The 20,588-nt window shown below is 41.0% G+C and overlaps 1 protein-coding gene across 1 annotated transcript in view; it reads right to left on the reverse strand.

Annotated features, from left to right (window-relative positions):
- PCM1 (pericentriolar material 1) overlaps positions 1-20,588 on the reverse strand; it is a gene marked incomplete at its 5' end in the record, with an annotated part of 3,258,627 nt that overhangs the window by 275,123 nt on the left and 2,962,916 nt on the right. Inside the window, 2 exons of the mRNA XM_044063494.1 lie at positions 2,818-2,896; positions 11,899-12,050. Coding sequence (XP_043919429.1) covers positions 2,818-2,896; positions 11,899-12,050 — 231 coding nt within the window. The remainder of the gene's footprint in view (positions 1-2,817; positions 2,897-11,898; positions 12,051-20,588) is intronic.

The raw sequence follows: 20,588 nt of genomic DNA on the forward strand, positions 1-20,588 counted from the left end.
CTTGATATGGGTCTACTGCTCGAGGTGGCTTCCCCTATTTTGACTAGGTGGGTTCTATCAGTGATCCAGTTGGCTACTCATCTGGTAACATACGGATTGATGCCTAGTCAAGAGAGTTTATCTATTCTAGTTGAGAGAGTTTATCTATTATGCCCAAGTGGGGAATAGTGTAGAAGGCTTTGGCCAGGTCAAGGTAGGCGGTGTGCACGGTCTTCCCCTCATCCATGACTTTGGTGATTGTCTCAAAAAAGTTGACCAAATTTAACAGACATGACCTCCCCTTGACGAAGCCAAACTGTGTGGGATCGAATGTTTGGAGGTTGCCAATGTCCTTGTTAATGAGGTCTGGATAATCCGTTTCATGGCCTTGCAGATCAAGCAAGTTAGGCTGATGGGCCTATAATTTCCTGGATCAGTGGATGCTCTACCTTTGTGTAAAGGGATGACAGTGGCTGTCCTCCACTCAGCTGGGACAAATCCGGTAATCAGGCTTTGGTTGAATAGGGAGCCTGATGGTGCTGCAAGCTCCTGCCTGAGTTTATGTAGGATGCAGCCTGGGATGTTATCAGGTCCCATGGAGGCTGTATTTTTTGCCTTTAAGAGAGCAGTGATGACCTGATCCCTAGATATAAGGGGAAGGGGACAGGTACTGGGAATGTCCTGATTTACTGATGGGGAGACAGAGTGGTGAAATTTTTGCTGAATCTGTCAGCCAGCAAGTTTGCTATATCTATGGCATTTGTATATGTGGTGTCCTTGACCACCAGTTCTGAACAGATCTGGGTGCTACATTTGAGATTACAGACATATGTGAAGAAGGCCTTGCGACTGTCTCTAGTAAATGTGGCCAATTTGGACCCAAAATTTGCTTTGGAGGATTTCACTAGTGCTCTTATTTGCTTGTTTTGGGTAAGGAGAGATTGCTTCCAATTGGGCACCTACTCCTCCTTGGTCCTGGACAGAATTTTTTTTCTTTTGTTATAAAATGTATTTATTGCAGATGTCCACCAGACAGGTTTACTCTTTCTTGCGAAGGATGATTTAGTCCTGTCAGGTATTCCTGATTCCATGCATCTATATAAATGTTCGTATAGTAATTTGGTATAGTTTTGGATACTGGTGCCAGTTCCTAGAGAGAGGGAGGGGGGTGTGAAGCTGTTTATACAATCCCTCAGGAGGTTGTAATCAGCTTTCGAGAAGTTTTTTTGATTGACCCTAGCTAGAAGGGGGTTGAAGGAGATAGTGACTTCGAACGTGATAGCTTTATGGTCGGATCTTGCACGGGAGGATGATACTGCAGGGATGCTACAGTGGTTACTCATGTTGGTTAATACCAAGTCTAAGACATTATCACCTCTTGTGGTGGTATCAACTAGCTGTTCCAAAGCATCTGCACTGAAAAAATTGAGAAATCTCTGGGCATTTGTGTTCTGGAAAGAGTAGTTCTTTCAGTCTATGTTTGGGTAGTTAAAGTCAGCCAGGATCATTGTAAAGGGTTGAATCTTGATAGATTTAAAAATCATTCAAGAAGCCTAGCCAGATCAATCTTGTAAAAAGGATAGAGTAGCTTAATCTGAAAAGGGAAATCATTATCATTAATAATATGGAGCTACCCCATCCATTCACTGGGTTTGCTTTAAAGGTTTTCTGGGAGAAAATCTGCTTAATGTATAGAGGGAGTCTACTTCAAAGGAAGAGGGGCATTGTTAAGAAGCCTATCAAGCCAGCTGATATTTTTGATGTTGCATTAGAGTTTTATGTCCCTGGGGTGGTATTAGTTGAGCTGCTTATTTATGAAGGCGAAGAAGGTCAAAAAGTAAGGTACCTGTCACAGTACAAAGTACTAGGCAAAGATAGCCTCCAAAAGCCTGCAAGACAGGGACAAAGACGTTAGTCTGTCAGGATAGTGTATGCGTCAAACAGATTTTTTTAGTTAGGAATCTTTGAGCCCTTGAAATTTGTACAAGCCATTTAGGAAGGTACTTTCTAAAGGGGGCAATGTATTCAATAACGGGTATGATGAGGGAGGGGGGAGGAGTAAGGGGGTCAAGGACATCTCTGGAACTAGCAGAGATACTTTGCAGATAAGCTTTGTGAGGCAGAAGTCTTCCCGCCCTAATCTTACTCTAAGTTTACTCTCAATAAAATGGTTTAAAAAAACAAAAAGAAAGAAATTATAGTGTCAGTGTTTGCCATGCCCTGCAAATAGGTGGGGAAGAAATAAGGGAGGGTCCTCCCATCCTCACTGACAGTCATCTAATGTCGAAAAGACAAGGCAATCTCTATGGACAAACAACTGTGCAAACTTTACCAGAGGTCCTTGTACTGCTTGCAGACGTATGGAGAAAGATATGCTGAGATGCTATACAGACAATGATGACCAATGTCCTCTAGAAAATGTAAGAGTTCTATGATAAATGTCTGCTAAATGTGCATCCCCCACACAAGATTTAGGAAGAGTGTGCAATTTAAATTCATTCCCATTCCACTTTCTAGTGTTAAGGTGTGCAGCTATGTTTCTATTCGGAGGTTACATGAAAAACATCACTCTAACAACATTATTCTGCTGTTTGTTACTTGTATAGAACAGCAGCAGCATAACAGTGAGGCAAGGTATACTGGATTTATTTGAAAATACAAAATGGAAGATGTCCGAGATTAATGAGACAGCAGATCTCCCTAGCTGTAAGTAGGGTGACCAAATGATTAATGCCTTAAAAACCTTAACTAAATAAGGGAACAAACACAACATAAATACTAACTCTTCAACATTACTAGCAAGTTCATAACATTAGAGATGATTCACTAAATCTTCACCTGCAGTGTTGACTGAGGTCACGTGTTCCAAATGTCTTTCACATTCCTTCGAAGCCTTTGGGGATTCAGCTTCTAGTAACTAACAAAAACAAAAACAAATTACCGAGATTTCAAATCATATGTTGGATTACAAATGAAATGCAATTTGTGACTTTCTTCAGTGAACTGAATAAATGTTGGAATATAATGACCTCTTATAGGTACACCTATGCAATAGCACAGTACTGACCTCAAAAGTTCAGTTTCAGTAGAAGAGTGAAATATGTGGAGATAACATTTATTTGCCTTTTGTTTTCCGGAGAAGTCTGATTGGATGCAAGACCCATTTTTAGCAAAGGCCTGGGAAGTAAAGCTCTGTCAGGTATCACAACAGAAAATCCACTTTGCATTTACCATTTAAAATGTTAAACTTAATCATCATCACTTAACCTGGGGAAAAGGCTTCAACAGTTACCACAAGGGATACCCAGTTTACATTTATCATTCAAACAGTTACAAATTAAACAACTTGGGTTATATAATTACTTTCTAAATTAAAAGAAAGCTTCACTGACTCAGTGCAGTTTAAGCAAAAATCTGAACTGTTTTACCTTAACCACACTAAAAAACAAATAAATACTATACCTATTACCAAAAGAAAAGTGGAAAATAAAATCCAGGCTACAACTGCAGTGTGATTTAAGGAAATAAGTACTATAAAAAAAAAAAAAAAAAACTTCAGGAAAAAAAATAAGAAAAATGAAAGTGAACACTGTGCGTGATATATGATGCAATGCCAAAGAATCCTGATTTATGATAAATCAGTAAAATCCCATGTAAATAACTTTGAAGACAAACTGTGGTCTATGACAAAATGATTAGACTTGGCTGAAAGTGTAGCACAAAATGCATATAAACAATTGTGAATGAGTACATTCTGCTTTATGACAACTTAATTAGCACACCTAATGGAACACAGGTGTATATATAAAAAATAGTGGGCAATGTAGTATATTTGCTAGACACAACCTGTTATACAAGTGAAAAATATAAAAGCAATGATACCATTGCTATTAAATAGTTATCTGTCCATTCATTCACAACCCCTTTTTCCTCATTTTTGCACATGGGGTCAGGGTGAGACTTCAACAATTACAGTTATCTAGAGCCAAAGTTTACACCGCCAGGTGGCTAGTTATGATGTTACTTAAAGTTAATGGATGCATTCTTAACAAATCAACTGCTCTACAAGTTATATCTCCTTGTACAAATGTCAACCGGTTTTGCTGCATTTCCTCAGAGGAGTACTCAGTATTTTTTCAGCAAAACTCCACTTAAAAGAGCTGGCTCAGTAGCATACAGGGATAAAGTTCCAAGTATGAGAAGCCCAACATGTTTGATTAGCAGCTCAAGCACTGCTGAAACTGGCAGGAAAGAGAAAGATGAGGTAGAGTTTGTTCACCTATCTGAGAGACTGACAGGTGTATGCCTGAAATGAAGATAAGACACTGTGTGAAATCCCTGCTAGAGACTGGACACAAAGGGAAAGACTCCTGGGCTACACTGGGATAGGGGTGGGGGGCAGAGTTACTGAGTCATCACTTGCAGGAGGAGAAAATTTATGCCTACTGACTGCCGAACCCTGGGATGTAATGTCCATACATAGGGGAACATATAGGACAAAAAAAAAACACAATCCCAGATAGGATAGTAGTGTCATTTTGCCCAAACACCTTTGAGACCTTCCAAAAGCAAGTCAACCTGGAAGAGGAAGTGCACATCAAAAGCCAGACTGCCAGAAGACACTCCCACCATGGGAACATCCAAAGCTGGGATTGGGAAGATTTCCTGGTTTGAGACTTCTAACATGAAGCCACATGTACCTTGGACACCAAGAACTAAGAATAACCTGTGATCACTCTTCCTTGAACTTCAAGGTGCTTTGGAATCAGCAGAATTCATACAAAAACCTCCTGTGACAAAGGAAAAAAGTTTCCAGCATTGCCACCCCTTGCACTGCTGTCCTGAAGACACTGGGAAAATTATGTTCTTCTGGATGTTACAACTAATGGACTGGGATAACTACATTCTCCTAGACATTAAAACAACTTATCTGTGGAATACCTCACTTGTACAAGATCCACACTAGTCATGCCCTATGAAGTCAGAGCTCCAGAAAAAGACCAGAAGCTTGGCTCACTGCATTCAACAGCTTACTCACCTTCCTAAGGTTTAATACTGCGGTGATGGTGCTGCGGTAGCGCTGTCGCCTTACAGAAAGACGCTGTCTGGTTCAATTCTCAGCTACAGTCTCTTCTGTATGGAGACATGTGTGAATGGGCGTACCTTCGTTGAAGGTTGTGCGTCAGTCCTGGCAACTCAGAATGTAAAAATCTTCTGCCAATCATTAGCGGACCGGAGTTCCGCTGTGGCGACCCCTAACCGGGAAAAGCCGAAAGACACAACAACAAAGAGGAATGTCCTTGTCTCTGGCCCACTGGTAGAAAAGAGATGTCTTTCTGAAAAGGGGAGGGTATGATCTTGTGCATCTCTTGCTTATTTTTACACAAAGAATGTCTCCACTGACAGCATGAGGAAAAATCCTAAAAAAAGCTGTTTTTTTAAGGCTTTCATGGTCATACTCACATTGGACAGCCCTAACGTGCAACTTCCTGCAACATGCTGGTGACAAGATGAGCTTCTCAGCTTACAAATGAAGCATTAACTGTCAGAATCTGAAATGGGTTTGACTGCAGAAAAGGGAGATTCACTCTAAATGGTTGGTGGGGTGTGCCCACCATTCCACAGCCAAGTAGCAAAGGTGAGACACTAACAGCAGGTCTCTCAGTAAGTAGTTGACCTAAACGCTACTGGCACTTCTGAGTCAGTGCACCACCTGCACATCCTTAGATCTGCAAAGGTAACTGTGGCAGATGTTAAACTGAGAAGGCAAAGTAGATTCAGCCTGGAATGTGTACTGTACTCTTACCCCATTGACCAAAACCAAGACTGCTTGATCTCTTTCCAAAAAACAGAAATGACCAACAATGGAGGGCGAAACTCCATTGGGATGAAGGACTTCTGAGGACACTGAATTAACACCAACTCAGGAAGACTAAACCAGTAAGAAGGGCTGCCTTCAGGAGTCTATGAAGCTAGCCATCCAGGTACAGGAACACAAAAAGACTCAAGCTCGAACAGCTCAGGTGCCTGATGTCACAAGCAGATAGGATGGGCATGCCCATCCTGAAGGGAGGGACTGGTGGCTCCTACCTGGCTCAAGCCACAGCTCAGATGACAAGACCTTGACTGGAGAGCTAATGGCCATCATGGTATGGGAAGTCAACGTTGGGGAAGATGCGAGTAAGACTGCATTGGGGGGGGGGGGGGCATGTATGTTCTGATAAAAGTGCACAGAGATGGTGCCCTCAGTGGCACAAGCACCCACATCATAATCAGGAGTAGGGATAGTGCCATGATTAGGCCATAAAATGAAAAATGCTTGCATTGCTGGGATGATGTTGAGAACACAAGACACACTTCATGGCTGCCCGAATGACGCCACCTCTCGGTCAGCTTGATGTCTGATTGAGTGGAGGCATGGTGATTGATAAGCGTGTGGAAAAAAAATCATGCAAAAAAAATCTTAGTCACACCACACCATGTATGTAGACATGTGATCCTGCAGTATTAGCCAAAAGCATCAGCACAATTACAATTATAATGTGATGCATCATACCCCATACTGAAGGGCAGACAATATCACATAGACCACCCCTGAACCCAGACTTGGGGAATGTTGTCCAGTGCCTTACTGGCCAGGTGAGTCCAGGATTACATCAAGTTAAACAAATAACTGAGGGCTGAGACAGTGTGACACAGCAGTAAACCCCTCTTGTCACACCTGTTCAAAGAGTTATACTCATCACCACATTATTGTGCTGCTGGTGGACAAACTACCACTACCACTACTACTACTAACAAAAGTCTTTGTGGAACACTATTAAACCATTCCAAGTCCCTGGCACCTTGGCAACATGCTATTACTACTACTAGAAATAATACTACTAACAAAAGTCTTTGTGAAACACTATTAAACCATTCCAAGTCCCTGGCACCTTGGCAACATGCCTTCCAAGTAGTAGACAGAGATGAAAAAAACATCCTATATAAAGAAAAACACAGCAATAATATTAGAATCAATTACATAACAAAAACAGAAATTGACCCACTCAGATATTCACCAGTGACAAGGAGAACCTGACTATTTCTACCTGCTTTCATCATTACAGCTTCTAAGGCTTAAAGTGCCATACTAATATATAAACACATCATGGACATTAGAAACCAGACAGCAGAAAGCTCTGTTGCTACATATTTTTTTAAACATAATAGTGGCAATACTGATGGCCCTTAATGCCATGGCTCTAGCATAGTTAAACTACGTAAAACAGAGATGGGAAAACAAAGAGAATTTATTATACAAGCAGAGTACTCTTACACAAGACCTTCTGCTAACGACTCTGAGACTAAGAATGATTCAATAAAATGCTCTAGAGACCTTGTGGTGTTTTTTTTTTTTTTAAACACAATTGCTGCATTACTGACCAAAATAATGATATCCCTTGAACTTGCACTGGACCTCAGAGATTACAAATTACTCAATAATGGAACGTTTTGTGAGAACTTTCCACTTAGATTGTGGCCTGTAAAGAGTATTTACCTATTATCAGTGCAGATGGGGCTCGGCCAGATTTCCACTGCAAGCTGCTCATAGCATCTAGAATGTGTCTCCCAAAGGATAGCCACAAAGCCTTTTTTACTCTGTAACAAATCTCAGAAACAATGCTCAGCACAGCTAATAGCAAAGGATACTGCATACTCAGACCCAGGGGACATAACCAATTTACTAGTGGACAAACTGACTTCACCCTATTCTCCCCTTCTATATTCTCAAACCTCACAGTGGCATTTACACTCAACCTCAAATCTCCCAAGAACATATCCTCAAGGCATTATCCTAGGCCAAGAACACTACTTCTGTGGGGCCAGATAATATATCAGACTGCCTACTGGTCAAGCTAAAATATGAACTGCCAGACACCATTACAGAGGTTATTCAACATCTGCTTCCAAAACAGGCTTTATGCAGAGAATGGAGGACAGCAACAGTCATCCCCTTGTACAAAGTGGGGTGTCAACAGACCTAAATAATTAAAGACCCACATGGTTGACCAGCATCATCTGTAGGGATATGGAAAGGATCATTACAGAATTAATAAATAAGGACACAGGCAACCTACAACTCTTGACCAAAGGTAGTTCAGATTCAACAAGGGCAGATCTTGCCCACTCACCCTGGTCGACTTCTTCAAGGTGGTTACTGAAACAATGAATAAGGGCTAATTCAGTGCACACAGCACATCTAGATTTCGTAAAAGCACCTGGCATCATCTAACACTCTGCTATCACAGATAAACTCTCAGCTAAATGTAAATCCCTATGTAACTCTTTCGATAGCACACTGCCTCACAAACAGAGGCCAGGAAATTAGTGTGTGTGCCTCTAAGTTGTCCAAAAGACATACTACTAGTGGTGTACCCTCTGGTTCAGTCCTTAGACACTCCTATGCTGCATCTCCTTCTCTGAAGTCAAAGCAATTACTCACAGTTGGTGGCTGACCAAGTTTGCAGAGGACTGTACACAATTTGGGGCAAATTCCTCAGAGAACATCAAAATATTGCAAGAGAGTCTTTTACAAACAAATATCTGATGTCAAAATCATGGAGTAAAACTAAGTGCCAAGAAACATACAGTTATGTGTCCTTTCACAAGCACGACTTCCCTTGTAACTATCACACTGACAACACACCCAGAAAGTTGATCTCGTAGTCAGGGATCTGGGAACTCATGTCAAAAACTATCTTGATCACCACATATCCATTACTGCAAAGAAGTGACTTTCCACTGCAAATCTCATATCAAAGTATGGTAACCAGGTGTGGACTGACTCAGAAGTGCCAGTAGCTTTAGATCAACCACTTACTGACAGACCTGCTGGGAAGCAGGACAGTTTGACCTCAGACAATTTGACCCCAGTGCAGTTGGTTACACTTTCACAGCAAAACTTACATTTACTGTATACAACAGTAAATGGACAGTCTGACCCCGGATGATTCGACCCTAATTAAATTTAATATCAGCTCTGTGCAACTTAATATTTTAATCAGGAATTTTACACAGAAAGTTTATACATTTCAAATTTTAAACATTAAAATCTTAAGAAATTAAGAATATTACTTCATGTAGATGTAAAAGTATTTTTTAACGTATTTATTATGTAAACAATTTAATAATTTTAACATGTTAATAAAATTAATCAGTGTAAGTGAACATGCGTAGGATATGCACGAACGTTTAACTTTTTTATTTCTGTTCAAATTGTCAGAGGTCAAAAATATTTCTATTCTTGCCATTTTATTAGGGACCAGCAGGTGGTATTAGTGCCACATTTTTAGTGTGCTCTGGTGTAACTAGTTTTGATTTCTTTTGCCTTTCTAAGAATAAATACATTGTGGCTTGTATGGGCGTATTACAGAACTGCAGACCAAGATGGTAAACTTCTGTAATTCTGAATTTATTTCTACGCAGTAGCAGTTGTTTGTATGGTATTATGATGGCTATCTACATTTTGAAATGTATGATCTCATTGCATTGCAGGTATTCTGTGAGCTTCAGTATGTTCTATTTTTCAGTGTTTGAAACTAGTGTAGCTGCAGTATTTTCATCTGTCTTTAAGGGTTATAAGTTGTTTTAAAGATATTTAGTGTGGTACAGATTTAGCTTTGAAATGTGTTAATGCAGGGGTCAAAACATCCTGTACCACCTGCTGTTAGTGTCTGACCCTTGCTATTTGACTGTGGAAAGGTGGACACACTCCAACAACCATGTAGAGCGAGTCTGTTATGCCTTAGTCATTACACTGTACTCTGCTCTCATCAGGTAATTCATGCTCCATTCGGTATGTGCATTTCCAAACACTTGTCCCAACTGGTGCAATCTCAAAACTTTCTCAATAAAAATAAATTAAATCAAGGGCTTAAATCATAAAAACTATGTGAACTTTTCATAGTCTCATCCCTCTTCTTGGTATCAGGTTTATTCATAAAACAAACATAAGGGGGAAAGAACTACCACTGGAATATAAGGCTAGGCTTCTTAAGATACTCTCAGATTAACAGTTTAGTAAGTAACTATGGAATGAACAACATCTCTTCAGGTTTATTTACCATAAAGATTGTCAGGCACTTCTAGAAGAAACAAACAGTAGGTTCAAAGACCAGATGAAACATGTCTATCAGCCTGAAGGCATATGTAAAAGAGGGACCAAATGGAAGAAATGGAAAAAGAGGATGGAATCATTATGCTTCTCATTCACAGACACAGATGCCACTCCTGATATTACAAATCGTTCTTAGATCCTGACGTTGAGGAAGTTTTATAACCTCCAGAACATAGAGAAGTAAGCTTGCTTAGGTGTCAGCATGTAACTCACAATGGAAGACTGTGAATAGGTGCTGGACAGCACACTAGCCCAATGGAACCTTGGTGTGGGAAGAGGCCTGCATCATCCCTAGCAATGGCTTCAGATTGAACTCTTTAATGGTGCATTCCTGTCAACTGACTTGAGCTCCTGCTATACATCACACATCTGCTTGATGCCTGGGCCCCTGACATAAGAAGTCTAGTGCAAATTACCAGGATGTCTCTTACTCAATGTAGGCCTGCTAACATGTGTTGGTGTGGAAGCCAGACCAAGGATAACAGTTCCCAGTCTACAATACCCCCAACCATAACCACTTGATTCATGAGACTAATCTTGGACATCAAGGTTGATCACCTCTAAGTTCCTGTTAAGCATCTAAAAAACAGAAGCAGCAAAAAACAACTCAGAATGCACCAACTTGGGGGGAAGCTAAGTGTCTGCCACTGGTAACGCTAAGTCCTCAACTACAGTCAAAGGACCAGTTTAACCCTGAGCTTTCAACAGTCAAAGCTAAACTCACAATCAGAAGGATGAGGGTAGAGTGAAGCAAAATTACACTGGGCTCACCTTGTGAAGGATCAGGTTTGAACCTGGCCTCTGAATACGTGCCCTTGTAGCAATATTTTCACATATATTTGGAGCTGTAAAGATCACTCTTCGACTGGTCCTAATGCAGAGAGCTTTCAGCTGACACACACACACTGCAAAATGGGTTAACAAACTGTCCCACTTTAAATATCAAATAGACAAAGTTGAGTGTGTGGCAGTTGTAAACTATTCCTACCTTATAACAATGCAGTCAATAATGGTGCAGGTTTTGGCAGGTAAAATTGGTGGACATGTGGATACCTCTTATAACATGCAAGTAAAAAACTATCAGCGATAATAATGACTCAGACAGTTTGACTGGAGATTTTTTTTGGGGGGGGGTTCTGGGGACAGCAGCTCCTACATGAGCTGCACTTTACCATCACAGAGTACCTCAACTAGTTAAGCAGATATCTCCAGATACAGCAGCACTGTTAAAATAAATCTGTCATTCTGATTAGTCAGGAAGCAAAACCTACCCAACGACTAATCAAGATATGCAAATATTCAAAGGCATCTCAGACAGCAGGCCCTTAATCATTATAATATCCTACCATCAGAGCGCAGCCATGCATTATGACAAAAAATGAGCAGCTTTCCTAAGGAATCTGGTAACCCCTCTGAGATCCACCTTACAGTGACAGAAAAAAATCTTAAGGGAAGGATGTGGTATTAGCCTCCTTTGTACCACCCACAACAGCCACTGATCTGAATCACCAAGAAAAAAGCCAAAGGCAATGAACCAAGTCTTAAAAGTCTTCTTGTGACAGTGCGGGAGTCTTGTAAACCTGCTATCAGAAGATCTGGTGTTAACATACACCAGTGTAACTTAATTTCTTTGGGACAGTGTTCCATGCCAGCATATGCTATGACATCACATTTCCCACAACATGAGTATATGTCATGTAAATTTGAAAAACAACAGTTAATTGCATATAATCACTAACATCTAGCAACATTACCATTACCTCCTCCTTTTCTTCTGCTGTTTCACTGTTGGCTAGCAATGAAGTCTGAACATCCACAGGCCCTGCTTCAAAGTCAGCCATTTCTTCATCCTCATTCTCATCTTCTCCACTGCCATAGTTTGTAAGTGCCTGACTCTCTGCCATGGATAAACCTACAGTTTTAAAAGCAGTTTAGAAAGTAGATTTACGCCAATTTAAAATCAGAAAATGAAGGCATTTGCTTCTGCATAAAACTTACAGCAACCAAAGTAGAAAAATGCACATAAAAATCAGAAAAATAAAGGTATTCAGCACAGAATTTTCAGCAAGTGAACTTAAAAGATCCATTTAGTTTGCAATATTTAAGCAGATCAGCTAAGCATCCCCTCTTCATTAGTGTTAGACATACAGTAGCTGCGCAACACCACCACACAGTGATAAAACATTTAATTTCTAGTCAGACAAAACACAAATATTAAAACTCCTCAGTTAAAACTTTCCTAAAGACTTTTAAAACTTGCATAGAAACTGTAACTGCTGAGGATACATTATTTGAAACCCAAAGAACTATTAGCACTAGTTCTCCCTTGAAGTAAGTTTGATATATTTTCATTAAAAGAACTGACCAGCTGCCTTTTGTGATGCTGGATGATAAACGATGGTTAAATGAACAAACTTGAATATATATCTAGGTTAAAGATATCAGTGCACTTTGTTTGACTATATGCTTTACTTGGCAAAGGGCACAAACCTGAACATATAAACACACATCCACTTCTGCAAATGTTAAAATTATGAAATAGGATGCTAAGGGTATGACATAATTTAACATTCTAGTTTACAGGGAAATGTTACCAAGATTCTAAAACGCCTTCATCTCTGTCAGCAACAGTCATACAAAGCTCTTCATACTGTAAAATATTAAAAAATTCCTTGAATTTGGTTCACGATGAGAATATAATAGTATACTTTCAAGAACAAATAATTTAACTCCCATATTAAAACAAAATGCAAATCAAAAATTAATTCTTATACACCAGTCTCTATTACGTATGGACTATAAACTATGTATGTTCGATTTTATCTAATAAAAACTGCAGAATACTTTACAATGATTAAGAAGGATTCCCAGTTAAAAGACAGACATAAAAAAATAGTCACTAACTGATGATGCAAATAATCTCTAAATGGATGTAATACACAGATTCAGAAAAAGCATTTGATCCCTTGAACAGGGCTTAGTTAAGACTGTATAAAATTCTGAACTTCTTGACAAGTTTACTGAATTTTTTGAATTGTATACTATATCAAAATCTTACATTAAAACAATTCAAAAAAATCTTTAATAGATTAAATTATTCAAACTTTTCTTATGGTACCAAACTATGCATAGAATTGCATTAAAACACCACATAAGACCATGGACTAAAGGTAGTATTGGATTTCCTGATGATGAATCTTTTACTCTACAGCATCTGACCTTCAATTTCTCCTATGAGGCCAGATGGAAACCCATAAACAAATGTGTTTTAAGCAAAAATAATTATTTTTAATACACAATAAGTTGTAATTTAACATGAATTTAAAAATAATTATCTATTTAATCGTACATTGAATCTCATAAGTTCCAAATACATTAACAGACTTTTGAAAACATTCAAAAATTTTCTAGACATTTAGAAAATAAAAACTGGCTTTTTTTACCATTTTCCTATTACTTTTACTCTTACCTTTTCAGATGGAACAAATGTAAATAAGATGTTAATCTTAAAGAAAGGGAAATTAATTTTTTATTTAAATATTTAAAAGGTTACAACAAACTTTTCAGATAAAATTATTGCTGTCTTGAATTTAAATTCTAATGAATGAATACCAGTTCAAAATATTAGACAGTATTTGCAGAACTAAAAACAACAAATACCCATCTGTGATACGGAATTATTTCCTCTATGGCTGGCTTACTTCTCTTTCAGGCAAAGGCAGTGAATGCAATTGAAAGATCATCAAAATTGTACAAAATGATTCAATTTCTAAAACAAAAATACATGAAAATTATCAAAATACATGGAAAAAGAATAGTTGTGTAAAATCTGTTGCAGTATTCTTTTACATGAGGGAGTTCTCCACAGTAGGTGACCAGACGTAAGTCAGTATACAAAAGTCGTGTAGCACGTCGCACAAAGGCTGTTATCGTACTTCAGCCACAAAAGTGATGTACGCACACATCGACCTCAGAACTGAATGCCCCAGGAGGAATGCCAGCCTAAAGAAAGTAGGGTATGGCCATCCAAAGTTATGAACCAAACAGCCAGGGAGAACGAGGGAGGGACTGAAATAATGCGAGAGAGAAGAGGACATTTATTGTTATGGTAAGATTTTACACAACTATCCCTTGTCCCTGTATTTATCTGTTGCAGTATCCTTTATATTTGTGAGTACAAAAACTCATGAGGAGAGGGTAGAGGAGGAAGGAGTCGAACTCTCTAGAAAGCCATGGAGTATGGCTCAGGCAAAAACCTGCCCGAGACTTAGAAATGCCATCTAATTAGGAAAGTTTGGTGAAGGTGTGCAAAGAAGTCCATGTAGCCACTTCAAGACTAGAGCTAGTATCTAGTTCCTTGAAAAAAGCACCCGATGAAGCTACAGCCCTAGTGAAATGGGCCTTTACAGAAGAAGCAAGGGTCTTACCATGATTCACATAAAACAAAGTAGCCTTAGAAATCCAAGTAGAAATTGTCTGCTTGGAAATAGTCAATCCCAGAGCCCTACGATGATAGGAAACAAAAATCTGGTCTGATTTCCTGATAGATTTAGTCTTGTCTAAATAAAATCTAATTGGTCTGAGCATATCCAGGGTGTACAGCACTTTCTCACTAAAATTCTGGGGAGAAAGAAAGAAGGTAGGTAAATGAATGGACTGGTTGAGTGACAATTCATTGACTACCTTGGGCATAAAATAAGGGTGGTGCACAAGGATACCCTGCCTTTATGAAAAAAACAAAAAGGGAGGAGAGGCCATTAGGACCTGGAGGACAGACACGTCTGGCTGATGTTAAAGCTACTAGAAATATAGTTTCCCGGGAGCACTGTTGAAGGGAAGCTGATGAAGCTGGCTCGAAAAGGGGGGGGGGGTCAGCTTTTCAAATACAAAATTAAGATCCCATGGAGGAGGGATATTTTTCCTGGGAGGTTTAATGTGAAGGACGCCTTTAAGAAATTGTTTACCTTCAAATCTGCTAGTTGGGGAGGGGGGAGGGGTACAGGCAGACAGGCAGAAATAGCTGACACGGGGGCCTTCACTGAAGAGTAGGCCAAGTCAGCATTGAGCAATTCACACAAATAAGACAAAACCAAGGGGATTTCCACCGATAGTGGATCCTGGTTTTGTGACAAACAACAAAGTGAAAACCTCTACCACTTGGATAAGTAAGATTTTCTGGTATTGGGTTTCCTGGCCGCCAGGACCCTAAGCACGTCCTCAAAGAACACGTGTCTAAAAGGAATTAAGACCTTATCACCCACAGAGTCAACCGAAGAGTAGAAAAGTGGGGATGAATGAAAGTTCCTTTGTCTTGAGTGAGAAAGTCCACCCTCTGAGGTAACATGTGGTTACTGCCCTTGGCTACATGTATGACAAGAGAGAAACAATGCCAACTTGATCAAAAAGGAGTCACCAGGATTTTCAGAATGAGCAGAAGGGGAGGGAATGATACAGAAACATCACCTTCCAAACCAGAGGGTATGGAACTCTGGCACAAAATTGTGTAAGTTGTCTGTTCTTAGAGGAGGCAGAGAGCTCTACTTGAGGTATAACCCATTGGTGCAGAATGTACAGAAACACTTCCCTTTGAAGCACCCATTCGTGGGACTGTGTTAGGGACCTGCTCAAAGTGTCTGCCACACAACTTTGGCTGGCTGGAATGTACACTACCTAAAGAGTCACCTGATATTGGACTGCCAGCGTTCAAAGCCTGTAGTGTCAACCTGCATAGTAGGTAGGATTTGGTTCCCCCTGCTTGTTCACATACCAGAGGACAATCATATTTGTCTGTGAACAGCTTTAAAGGTCTTGGGAGGAAGAGAAGATAAAAGGTCTGAATGGCTAGAAGCAGCGTCCTCATGTCCCTTACATTGTGTTCCCTTTGTTGAGAAGGGGACCATACCATTGTGCTTTCAAATTCACAAAAGCTGCCCCCCAGCCCACATCCAAGGCATCTGTGAACAGCTCTTGGACTGGTGGCAGAGGATGCAAAGGGAGTCCCTGGGTTGAGTGACACTTGTATCCACCACTGTAATTCCTTCTTCAGACAGGGAATGAGAGGAATTGGGAGACTCAAGAGGATGCGAATGCTGCCATCCAGACTGACTTTAGGAACCACTGGAGTGAAAATTTCTCATGTGAAGTTGGGAAAGAGGTAGCAGTGGAATGGTGAATGTCATGAAGCCCAAAACCCTGAGGAACACACTGGCTGAAATGTGGTGCAGGGGCAGAAGGTTTTGAAAGTAGGAGGTGAGGTCCTGCGCCTTCTGAAGAAGAAGAGAGACCCTCATGAGGTCTGTTTGCATCCTGTATCCCAGGAAGATATGATCCTGAGACGGGGTGAGAACAGATTTTTTGTGGATTATGGAGAATCCAAAAAAGAAATGGCAGAGAGGATGTTTTGCTCCAGGATCTCTGGGAAGGTCGTCAAAAAGAAGAGATCACCTTGGTAAGTGAAAATGTGGATGCCCTGAAGCCTACAGTAGGCAATCACAGGAGCTAGAAATTCTGTAAGTACCCTTGGAGCAGTAGAGAGTCCAAAGGGTAAGGCAGAGAACTGAAAATTCCAGGAAGCCACAGAGAAACAGAAAAACTTCCTGCAGTTGGGGTGGAATGGGAATGTGTAGGTATGCATCTTTGATATCCAAGGAAGCCAAGTAGATTTGTGGCAGAATAAGGGGGGAACAGGGTTTGAAGTGTTAACATACAGAAGGTGGGTACCTTCAAGAAGGTGATGAAATAACAGATCCAAAATTGGTCTCCTCCTTTCTGGGCACTAGGAACATTATGGAGTAGAAACCACTCCCTTTTCGGTCTTGAGGAATCTCCTGAATAGTCCCTTGTCTCAGCAGGTCTAGCAGTACCTCTGAAAAGGAGAGTAGTTGTTCCCTTGGTGATTGAGGGATGCCCCTGAAGGAAGGTAGGGAGACCCATACCAGAAAGCATAATTTCTGAATGACAGAGAAAACCCAGGAGTCTTGAGTTGTGCACTCCCAGACTAGCAGAGATACAGGCAGGCTCTAGGGAAGAGGAATGCGGGAGAGCTGGTTTGGGCAGTCAGAGGGAACCAGGGTTGTCAGGAATAGGTTGCTTCTGAGCCAGAGTTGCAGGAGAAGCAGTGGGCTGCTGAGGCCTCCTACCACCCTTTTTTGTTTTAGGTGGAGAAAGACGGGAGTGTCTACATATAAAGGCAGGTTTTGATGGATAATTTTGTTGAAAGTTGGGCACTAGGGAAATAAAAATGTGTTTCAATTCCTGCAATTCCTTAGCATTTTCCTGCAAAGACTTAACTTAGCAGATGCAGGGCCAAATAATGCAGAGCTGTCCAAAGGGGCAACCCATAAATTTAGATGTAATGCCCTCTGGTAATGACTGGAGTCTTAATCAGGACAATCACATTAACAGCCAGTCAGAGGCAGCTGCCCTGGCAGAAGCCTCTGCAGCATCACAGCTGCATTTGATGGAGAGGCGGGCTACTTGAGAGGAGGCTCCAAGCAAGGACACAGCTAAAGTCTTAGTCTCTGAATCAAGAAAATCGGAAATGGCCTGAGAGAGTTGAGACAGAAGCTCTAGGGCAAATTTAGCCATGTGTGTTTGGTAAATAATGGTTCTAAATGCCATGGTGGCTGAAATATACACTTTATTCCCCAGCCTTTCCAGGATCCTGCTGTCCTTATCTTTAGGACAGATTAAGGCAGAAACCTAGATGGTTTGTCTGAAGCCACTGAAATAACTAATGGATCTGCTGAAGGACATCTGAACAGGAACTTGCAGTCATCAGGTACCTTATAAAATCAGTCAAGCTTCTTAGGGGGAGGTGGCTGAGAATCTGGTGCCTGAGAGGCAGAGGCAAAGGCATCTACAAATGCAGGTAACACAGGAGGAATAGCTAAAGGGCTGGGGGATTCCACCTGCAGAATATCATAGTATCTTTTTTGTACTTCAGATACCAGAGTGCTCTCCCATTTGAAATGATCCCTCATTTTGACCAGTCTCTCTCCAAAAGGGAGTTCTTCTATGGGTGAGTCATCTCCATTGGAGTCCTCTTCCGGACAGGTGTAATCTAAAGGGGAGGGAATCTGTGAGAAACAGGCCAGAGATTCATCTACTGAGGATGTTTCGTCCTCTGATAAAATCTCTTCTGTAACCCTCTTATGTGGAGAAGCAGGGGGCAGGGACTGAAACACCCAAAGGAGGCTTAAGGGCCATAAGACCCTTGAAAAGGCCTTGGGTGAACTGCTGTCAATCACTATGAGGGTCCCTTGGAGGGAACAAGTGTTTAGACTTCCACTTCTTCTACTGATGCAGGTCAGCCTAGGTAGGAGGGTCCGGATGTAGGCCTACATTCAATAATATTAGAGTGAATTTCCTCCTGCACAAGGATCTGAGGTATCCCCTTAGTGCCCTCATTAATCATGCCTCGGTTCCCCCTGTACATCCAATACAGATGCCTGCTCTGCCTCGGAGGACATGTCTGTGGTCAGACGCAAGGCAGCCTCAACATTGGGCTTGGCCTATTAACCTGAACCAGGAACCATATATATTTCATGGCTCTCATCCGTCTCAGGAGAGACAGCCATGATAAGAGGTGCAGCAGACGGTTCAGGCCTTGGCTTTTTGGTCTTCTGCTTCATAACCAAATCGACCTTGGGCCCTGAGGACCCTCCATTTCAGTTTTAGCTACCAACTTTAAGCACTGGTTTTCCAAGTAAATGGCTAAGGAGGAAAGTCTACTTCTTAGGGTCTTTGGTACAAAGGCCTGACAAATGGGACAGGATTTGTGGATGTGAGTAGGCGCTATGCAGAACAAACACTGGAGATGGCTTTGTTTATGTGGAATTTGTCTTCCATACTGCCATTTGCCTGTTTTAGATGAGATGAACCCTACAACAAAACACAGTAGCAAAAAAAAAAAAAAAAAAAAAAGAAGAATTCCCCAATGGGGCACTTATCTGAGAAAATCACAGCTAATGACTTGGCGAGTAGACATTTGTATACTGGCCGATGTCGGGTCATATATGGTGGAGAAAGTACAGTTTTGTACCTACCATAAATGTAGATGTCAGAGAGGTATGCATCTGCAGTCCTAACATATGGGTTGTCCTACCTCAGGCAGCCCTTCGGTCGGCCGGATTCCAAAGTCTGGGTCTGGCCTCGGCTGATGTCGCACTTCACCCGACGTCATAGCTGCTGTGAATTGGGTATAAAGGCATCAGCCGACGCCATTTTCCTCAGTGTTTCTTGCCCCAGATGCCAGGTGCCCTCTAGGAAGGCTAAATTTGGATAAATGCAAATGATTCCAAACAGTAGAGAGCAAACAAAAATAACATGTATATACATATATACAACAAATACACCATAATAGATTCCCCAGCTAGCTACAAGATGGGCAAATACCCTAGGAGTACCACAGAGGGAAGGAGGGTGGTATCTGACTGCAGATGCATACCTCGGACATCTACATTTATGGTAGGTACAAAACTGTACTATGTCCTTCAAGGATGCAACTGCAGTCCCAACATATGGGTAGAATACCATAGCCAAACTGGGGGAGGAGGCACTAAAATGATTATGGTGTAGTTAAGATCCCTTGCAAAACAGCAGTTGCAAAACCTGCTCGGGATCTGGAGTATAAAGGCAGATTATAATGCTTGGCAAATGTATGCACGGAGCTCCAAGTAGCAGCCTCTAGAATGTCTTTGGTAGCCACGAAAGCTGTAGTAGTGGCTGTAGCTCTTGTGGAGTGAGGCCTGATGTTTTCTGGAGTTGTCTTTCCATGAAAAGAGTAACAAAATCTAATGCAATTTCCTATCCATTTTGAGATTGTCTGTTTTGAAATTGCTTTTCCTGTTGCATATGCTACCAGAAGCTGGTCAGTTTTTCTATTGTTCTTGGTTCTGTCCAGATAGTAGCGCAATTGTCTGTGCACATCCAAGGTATGTAGTAGTCTTTCCCCTCTGTTCTGTGGGTTGGGAAAGAATGTTGGTAGATGTATTGCTTGGTTCAATGACACCCTGGAGACCACCTTCGGCATAAAAGTAGGGTTGGTTCTCAAGGATACTCTATCCTGGTGGAAGATAAGGAAGGGCTGTACTGCCATTAATGCCTGTAATTCAGAAACTCTTCTTGCTGAAGTGATTGCAAGCAGGAAAGCAGTTTTCCAAGATAAGAACTGTAACTCTGCTGTTGCTGCTGGCTCGAAAGGGGGGAGTGTTAACTTTTCCAGGACAAAGTTGAGGTCCCATGTAGGCAAAGGTGGCTTCCTTGGAGGCTTTACATTTTAATTCCTCTCAGAAACTGCCTGAGTAGAGGATGAGAGAAGACTGGAGGATCCATGTTGTATTTTGCTGAAATTGCTGATGCATGAATCTTAATGGAGGAGTAAGACAGGCCATTGTGGAAAAGGTCTGCTAAGTATTCCAGGATGTTAGCTATATTTGGTAATGATACA

The sequence above is a fragment of the Protopterus annectens genome, chromosome 2.part1 (assembly GCF_019279795.1).
Source record: "Protopterus annectens isolate FY-2018-M chromosome 2.part1, PAN1.0, whole genome shotgun sequence".
Taxonomy (NCBI): domain Eukaryota; kingdom Metazoa; phylum Chordata; order Ceratodontiformes; family Protopteridae; genus Protopterus; species Protopterus annectens.